Raw genomic sequence first — 8,414 nt, 5'->3', positions numbered from 1 at the left:
CCTGAAGCCTGGCTTGGAGAATTTTAAGCATTACTTGACTAGCGTGTGAGATGAGTGCAATTGTGTGGTAGTTTGAGCATTCTTTGGCATTGCCTTTCTTTGGGATTGGAATGAAAACTGACCTTTTCCAGTCCTGTGGCCACTGCTGAGTTTTCCAAATTTGCTGGCATATTGAATGTAGCACTTTCACAGCATCATCTTTCAGGATTTGGAATAGCTCAACTGGAATTCCATCACCTCCACTAGCTTTGTTCGTAGTGATGCTTTCTAAGGCCCACTTGACTTCACATTCCAGGATGTCTGGCTCTAGGTCAGTGATCACACCTTTGTGATTATCTGGGTCATGAAGATCTTTTTTGTACAGTTCTTCTGTGTATTCTTGCCATCTCTTCTTAATATCTTCTGCTTCTGTTAGATCCATACCATTTCTGTCCTTCATCGAGCTTAGCACAATGAATAAAGTAAAAGCAATAATTGTCGATGGGCAGCTGGGGCATGTCCTTAACAAAAATTAGAACCAGTTCCACATTAGATATTCAGCTTTCAAGAGAAAACCTCTCTCTGGCAACACTTTTGATCACTTCTACCATTTTTATAATATTATGTTGATTGTAGGGAGTTTGGAGAGGAATTTGACTGGTTAATATCAGTTCATTGCTGCTTGTGGAATTGCAACTTCTTTAGCAATGGTAGATCAGCAGAGTGGCATGAGTCTTTTTTTTTTAATTGAAATGTAGTTGATTCATAATGTTGTGTTAATTTCTGTTGTACAGCAGAGTTATTCGGTTACACGTATACATACATTCTTTTTTGTATTCTTTTCTATTATGGCTTATCACAGCATATTGAATATAGTTCCCTGTGCTATACTATACAGTATGGTCTTGTTTATCTGTTCTACATATACCAGTTTGCATTGCTGCTACTGCTACTTCTGCTAAGTCACTTCAGTCTTGTCTGACTCTGTGTGACCCCATAGACAGCAGCCCACCAGGCTCCCTTGTCCCTGGGATTCTCCAGGCAAGAACACGGGAGTGGGTTGCCATTTCCTTCTCCAATGCATGAAAGTGAAGTCGCTCAGTCATGTCCGACTCTTCTCGACCCCATGGACTGCAGCCCACCAGGCTCCTCCATCCGTGGGATTCTCCAGACAAGAGTACTGGAGTGTGGTGCCATCGCCTTTTCCAAGTTTGCATTGACTAACCCCCAAATCAAGAGTGGCCTGAATCTTTAAGAAATTCAATTCAACATTTATTGAGCACCTATTATTTGGTGCTCAAATAATAATGGTGGTGTTGCTGACCTTATGTTGCTTAGTCTATTGAGAGGTGAATGAATATTATCAGCCTGCCTCATAAGTGCAGCAGGAGAAGCTTGGAAGAAAAACAGGAAGACGTTCTGAAAGAGCTAAAATCTGGGCTGGATTTCGACAGGAATAAGAGTTCCCAGTGATTTCTACTTAATGCATATAATTTAAAAGTGAATATGAATCTCTCATTTTATTGTCACCTAAAAATTTTTATGGCTTTCCAAAGATGGGTATACCCTCAATAACTTATGACATTTGGCATCTTATTACATAGATCTTAATAGATTCTTAGGGTTAGAGACTCGTGTTAATGATTCTGATTATAAAACAGTTGAATAAATAAACCAAACTACTTCCCCCAATTTGACTTTTTTCTTATTAGAACTATAAGTTTGTATTTGCACTGCTTCTGATTTTCTGTCCTGTTTACTGTGAATAAAACATTTCTGTTGTTTGCTTCTAATTAAGAACTCAGGGTATTCAACAGACATTGTTCATTTTGATGAAAAATACTGCATTTAAAAATAATTGAGGTATGAGTTGGTAAACAGTTTCTTATAAAACCAGACTTCTATGGAATAGTAATACATAACAGATCATTTCCTTTAGAGGGTGGAAAAAAAGAAAACTAAGACCGTCAACTATAAGATGTGCTCATTAACAGCTGTTTTCTATAATAGGAGCAATTTGCATGCAGAACAGAGAAAATGAATTATACAAAAGGGTGTATAGAGGAACAGCTATAACTTCTCTGGCATGTATAGCAGCCCACGGAATAAACTTCCTTCAAATGACATTGGCATGATTAAATCCCAAGCAACCTGGCCAGTGAAACTGCTGTTCTGAAAAGGGGCTCTGCAGCCTGGAAATGTCATGCTTTCTGGGTGGGGTGGGGTGGGGTGCCCATGCATTTAGTGGCATCCTGCCCCCACTCAACGTTCAGGGTATTTGATAATTCATGATAGATTGGCAGGTGGTCAGTGGATGATGGGCTGAAGCCACTCTGAGTCCTTTTGCTTTTTTCATTTTTTATTAGAGAAACTTGTAAGGTCAGGTGAGATGCCTCATTCATCATTTACTTCTGATGTCAGTTTGGGGAAATTTTCCTAAAGTGGGCTACAGGAGATAGCCTAATGTTAAAATCCTGTCTTCAGTATAACTGTTTGTAATCGTATTTGTATTCGTGGAATGTCTAACCAATTTTTAGGTACATCGTCCTCATCTTCTGCATTAAAAATGCCTTAGACTTGTATTTCCCCACATATGTAATCTTCTTGAGTCTTGACAGCCGTGCTTACAATGTACGCATGGTGTTCTTTCTCTCTTTTAAAAATTGTTTATTTAACTCATGTTCCCTTTCTTTTATTTTACATTAAACTTTTATTTTATATTGGAGTATAGCCGATTAATAGTGTTTCAGGTAGACTGCCAAGGGACTCAGCCATTCATACACATGTATCCATTTTCCCCCAAACTCCCTTCCCGTCCAGGCTGTTGCATAACATTAAGCAGTTCCCTGTGCTATACAGTAGGTCCTTGTTGGTTATCCATTTTAAATATAGCACTGTATACCTGTCCCTCCCTTTTAAAAGGAATGGAGCTGGAGCTGTCTAGAGAATCCTTAGTCCAGGGCCATGGAATTCAGTCTTCTAATCCAAATCCAGGGCTTTGTACTTGTTTTCTTTTTTCTGTTTTCATTGGAAAAAGTTACGTGACCATTGGGTATTGTACAGGTTAGAGCTCCTGCCTCGCTTCTGTCGCATCTTGAGAACTTGTGTGTGCCAGGACCTTTGCTGAGTCTTCCACATATATCATCCTGTTTGACCCTTACATGGTCCAGATGAGGCACCTGAGGCTCAGACGACTGGTGTAACTTTGCAAAGGTGGCCTGGCTAATTCGAGATGGATCCCAGATTGGCATCCAGGTGTACCCGAGCCCTGGACGCTCTTCATGTTCCTGAGCAAATGTTTCTGTCCTTAAGGAGTGAAAGGGAATTAGAGATGAGGTCCCTGAATATATGATAAAAAGGAAGTCTGTTAAGTGTCAAATCAGTGCTTCAGACAGTTAATACTTCAGAAAGGTAAAGAGAGAAGAGATGATAGTACCTTGTGGGCTGGAAAGGTTTTATAAGGAAACTGGGATTGGAACTAGCAGAAGATAATAAGAGTAGAATCAAAGAATGAGAGACAGGAAGAGGACCGATCATAGGTGGGAAATACTGGGCCTGTTGGTGGTGAATCAGTGCAGTTGGATCCAGCATAAGAGGTTTGGTGGCTAACAAAAGGAGGAAGGTTGAAAAGGTAGATTGGAGCCCTGCAGACCTGGGTTATGTGCTGTATGGTCCTGATGTACAACATGTACATTTCGACTTCTTTGTGATATTGACTACCAATATGCAGCCTTAGCTAGCATAGTTTCAGTTGGCTTGTGATTGATTTTGAATGAATGGAAATTTTAGTGGGGTGAATCATATTTAGCTCATAGGGCATATCTCATTTCCCAAGTCTAAATAAGTCTTTCTTCATAAGAATACAAAAACCGTATTGTTTCTTATATATTCTTATGATATAAATAGATTTGAAGTGTTTATATGTATCACAATATTTCAGTAAATATTCTTTGGTGGAGGTAATGGAGAATAGTGAGTCTTAATGACATTGGGAGATACTGGGTTTGGGATTTTTCTAAGGAAGGAGGGTGATCTTGCCACTTTTTGATATGAAAATTAGGATATCTCAGAGAACTGAGAGGTTTGGGGTAGAGTGATATACATCACAGACTAGACATAGATAGTATGTTTGTTAGGAAACTGATAATTGATTTCAAGCTTTGGGTCACAAGGATCTGTCCTCAGTTTCCCTAAAGCGTTAGGGCAGGGTTTAACAACTGAGGTCAAGTCATTCATGACCGTGGCTGACACTGATGCTCTATCCCTTATCAAGACTTGGATAAATAATTAATGTATTTGATTTATAGATGGACATAAGTCTCAGTGAACTCCGGGAGTTGGTGATGGACAGGGAGTTCTGGCATGCTGCGATTCATGGGGTCGCAAAGAGTCGGACATGACTGAGTGACTGATCTGATCTGATCTGATTATTATTGTAGATTCTAAACAAGAAATAAAGAATAACTCAGTTAGCTGGGGCTTGGCCAGGTGGCATGAAAATTGAGAACGATGTAGGTGGAAGGATGGGATTTATTTATTTATTTTTTCTTGTTTTTAAAGGAAAGAAGAATGTCTTTTTGCCTATAACTCTCATCTCACATATTCTTTTTTTTTTTTTTTTTTTTAATGTTTCAGTGTGCAAAGATCCACCTTACAAAGTAGAAGAATCTGGGTATGCTGGTTTCATTTTGCCAATTGAGGTTTATTTTAAAAACAAGGTATGTAATCTTTACTCATTAATCTTTCAATAGAAGATCCTTCATTAACCAAACAATGTTTAAAATAGTTTGATTTATAAGCACTTTGATCACCACATGGTTTTTAAAAAATGTTAAATTTATCTTCTAGGAATTTTGGCTATTGTTGTCCTTAAATAAAGAGGAAGTGGCTAGAGAAAGATAATTTCAGTTCTGAGGAGTCAGATTATGTGAAATTCATTAAATGTCTCTTTTAAGAAAAGAGTGATTGTCAATTTGAAAAAGAAGATTAATATATGTTTGTAAAATAGAAAAGAGAAATTATGGCTTTTCAGTGAAATGATCTTTTTCTCATTTCCATACTTCTAGAATTTTGAGACTTTTGAAGAATTGTCTTTTATTTTTCTTTATTTGATCTTTATCTGACACACACACAGAACACACAAATATACAGTTATATCAGCTGCTGCTAAGTCGCTTCAGTCATGTCTGATTCTTAGCGACCCCATGGACTGCAGCCTACCAGGCTCCTCCATCCATGGGATTTTCCAGGTGAGAGTACTGGAGTGGGTTGCCATTGCCTTCTCTGGTTATATCAGAAGTGGATATTATGAATTCTACTGGATTTTAAAAATTTCAGCAGTGCATATATGGCAAAACACACAGACTATATAATATTGGACAAATTGCTCAACCTCTATGGGGCTGACTGTCCTTATTTATAAAATGGGGATAGGATAAGAGTACCTACCTCGTAAAGTGGCTCAGAGGAATTGATCAAATAAAGCAATGTAGAGTATTTAGAATGATGCTTCATATGTAAGTAAGCACTTAGTAAATACTAGCTGTTATTTTTAATCACCCTGTTTCTTTCTTTCATTCCTTTCCTGATTACTAAGGTAATCATAGTTCCTAAAACCTGCCCCAAAGTGAGATAATTCACTTTTTAAAAAAAAAAGAATTGAGCTATTAGAATGTTGTGTCATCCAAGCTAGTGCTCCACAGCCTGGTGCTTGGACCAGCAGCATTGGCATCACCCAAGAGCTGGTTGGAAATGAGATTCTCAGGCTCTATCCCAGATCTGTTGAATCAGAATCTCTGGGATGGGGCCTGGAAATCTGCATCTTTACTGGCCTTCCAGGTAAACAAACACCAGTAAGTATGAAAACCCTGATAAGCCACTCCTGGAATACTGCCTCACCAACTTTTTCTTTTTCCTTTTAATTGAAGTATAGTTGATTGCAATATTGTGTTCCATTGGCTTTTTTTTTTTTTTAGGTCTTTGTTGTGTTTGCTACAATATTGCTTCTGTTTCATGGTTTGGTTTTTTGACGGAGAGACATGTGGGATCTTCACTCCCTGACTAGGGATCGAACTCATATCCCCTGCATTGGAAAGTGAAGTGTTAACCGCTGGACCACCATGAAAGTCCCTCCACTGACTTTTTCAATGTATAGAAGGTTCAGCCTTCGGTTCAATAAAAGCCTTTTTGTGATTAAGAGATAATTTGCTTTTAAATAAGCTCTAATGAAACTATCCTTAAAAGTTGGAATGTGTAGAAAACAGGGGTAGATTTTATTTTCCATATTTAAAAATTTTTTTCAAAAGCCAGTTTCCTCATGTGCCACATTGCTGCTCCCTGATCCTCCTACACGTTACCCTTTTAAATTGTTTTTCTGTATGTTTGTATTTTGGGAACATTATTTGGTGGTATTACACAGTATTACACATAATCTATTTCTGTGTAAATATTTGAGTATTTACTTTGTCCATGGCAGTTTGCTAAACCTTTTACATATGTTACTTTATTCAGCTGGTTTATAAGAACTTTTGAGAGGTTATTATTCCTACTCTACAGGAGAGGAAACTGAGTCATGGAAAGATTACATGGCTTGTCCAAGGCCACACACAGTTGGAAAGTGTTAAAACCAGATTCTTAATCTAGGTCTTTCTCTCCATTGGCAATTCTCTTAACTTCTGTTCCTTAGCAGAAGTCACTCTTTGCCAGGATAATTACCTTCCTCAGTAGTAATATCACTGAAATGTTCACATGTTTTTCATCACATCAAAATTTGGTGAGATGTGCTCTGTCTATTCATAAGACATGCTTTCACGCTGAGGTATAGATTTGTTTTTTTCTCATTTCAAGATTTCCCTTAAGAAATTAGTTTTTAGCTTTCTTTTTTTCCTTCATTAAAAAATTGAGATATAACTTACACATCATAAAATTCATCCTTTAAAAGTGTACAGCTCTGTGGGTTTTAATATATTGTACAAACATCACCAGTGTTTAATTCTAGGACATTTTCATCACCTCATAAGAAAACCCTGCCTCCATCAGCAACTGCTCCTCATTTCTTCCTCTCCCAATTCCTGGGATGAATCTGTTTCCTTTAAGCCATTCATCTATTTCCTTTCTCTACGTAATATCCTATTCTGGTCAGTTCCTATAAATGGAACCATACCATGTGTGGCCTTTTGTGTCTGGCTTCTTTCATTTAGTGTATTTTCAAGGTTTATCCACGTTATGGGATGTACCGATACTTGCTCCTTTTTATAACTGAATACTGTTCCATTGTATAATGTATCCCACTGTATATGCCATATTTTATTTATATTCGTATTCATAATTTGATGGACATTTGACTTGTTTCCATCTTTGCTGTATGAATACTGCTGCTGTGAACATTCATATGCGAGTTTTTGCATGGATATACGTTTTCAAGTCTCTTGGGCGTATACCTAGGTGGAGTTGTTGGGTCGTGTGGTAACTCTGTGTTTAAATTAACTTTTTGAAGAACTGCCAAACTGTTTTCCAAAAATGACTGTACTATTTTACATTTCTACCGGCAGTATATGAAAGGTACATTGAAAGCTTTAGTTTGAAAATAATGCTGCAATGAAGTATCTTGCCTCCTACTTTGTTCTTAACTTCTCTGGTCACTTTTACAAGCTCTCATTTCTTCAGAGAAATATATTTTCTGAACTGCCAAGTTCCCTTCTTTACAGAAATAATTGGAATCTCCTCATCTACCTGATTTAAAAAGAAAATAAATGCAGGATGAAGAGGCAGCAAGTAATGTGTGTAACACGTGGCCACACTCAAATGTGGCCTTCTTGGTAATTTGGGGAGCAACTCTTGTGACTGAAAGACATACTATTTATTCACTTGTGAGGAAGTTTCAATTTCTTAAAATATGAAAGAATAAAAATGCACTTGAGATGAAAAATAGTTATTCCTTGGGAGCCAGTGTGAAATAGACATGTTGGCTGACCACTGTTTAGTAGGTATTCTATTTAGTGTCCAGATAAGTTGACATCATGAGAAACGCTGGGCTGGAAGAAACACAAACTGGAATCAAGATTGCCGAGAGAAATATCAATAACCTCAGATATGCAGATGACACCACCCTTATGGCAGAAAGTGAAGAGGAACTCAAAAGCCTCTTGATGAAAGTGAAAATGGAGAGTGAAAAAGTTGGCTTAAAGCTCAACATTCAGAAAACGAAGATCATGGCATCTGGTCCCACCACTTCATGGGAAATAGATGGGGAAACAGTGGAAACAGTGTCAGACTTTATTTTTCTGGGCTCCAAAATCACTATAGATGGTGATTGCAGCCATGAAATTAAAAGATGCTTACTCCTTGGAAGGAAAGTTATGACCAACCTAGACAGCATATTCAAAAGCAGAGACATTACTTTGCCAACAAAGGTTCGTCTAGTCAAGGCTATGGCT

General features: G+C 37.8%; 1 protein-coding gene across 1 annotated transcript in view; it reads left to right on the top strand.

Moving 5' to 3' along the window:
- Positions 1-8,414, top strand: part of MLLT3 (myeloid/lymphoid or mixed-lineage leukemia (trithorax homolog, Drosophila); translocated to, 3) — a 290,918-nt gene that overhangs the window by 156,974 nt on the left and 125,530 nt on the right. Inside the window, exon 3 of the mRNA XM_010857077.1 lies at positions 4,615-4,697. Within this exon, the coding sequence (XP_010855379.1) occupies positions 4,615-4,697 (83 nt within the window). The remainder of the gene's footprint in view (positions 1-4,614; positions 4,698-8,414) is intronic.

This window comes from Bison bison, unplaced genomic scaffold, assembly GCF_000754665.1.
Source record: "Bison bison bison isolate TAMUID 2011002044 unplaced genomic scaffold, Bison_UMD1.0 scf7180017864376, whole genome shotgun sequence".
In the NCBI taxonomy this organism is placed as follows: Eukaryota; Metazoa; Chordata; class Mammalia; order Artiodactyla; family Bovidae; genus Bison; species Bison bison.
Note: the sequence above shows the minus strand (reverse complement) of the source record. Positions and strands in the feature narration are given on the sequence as shown.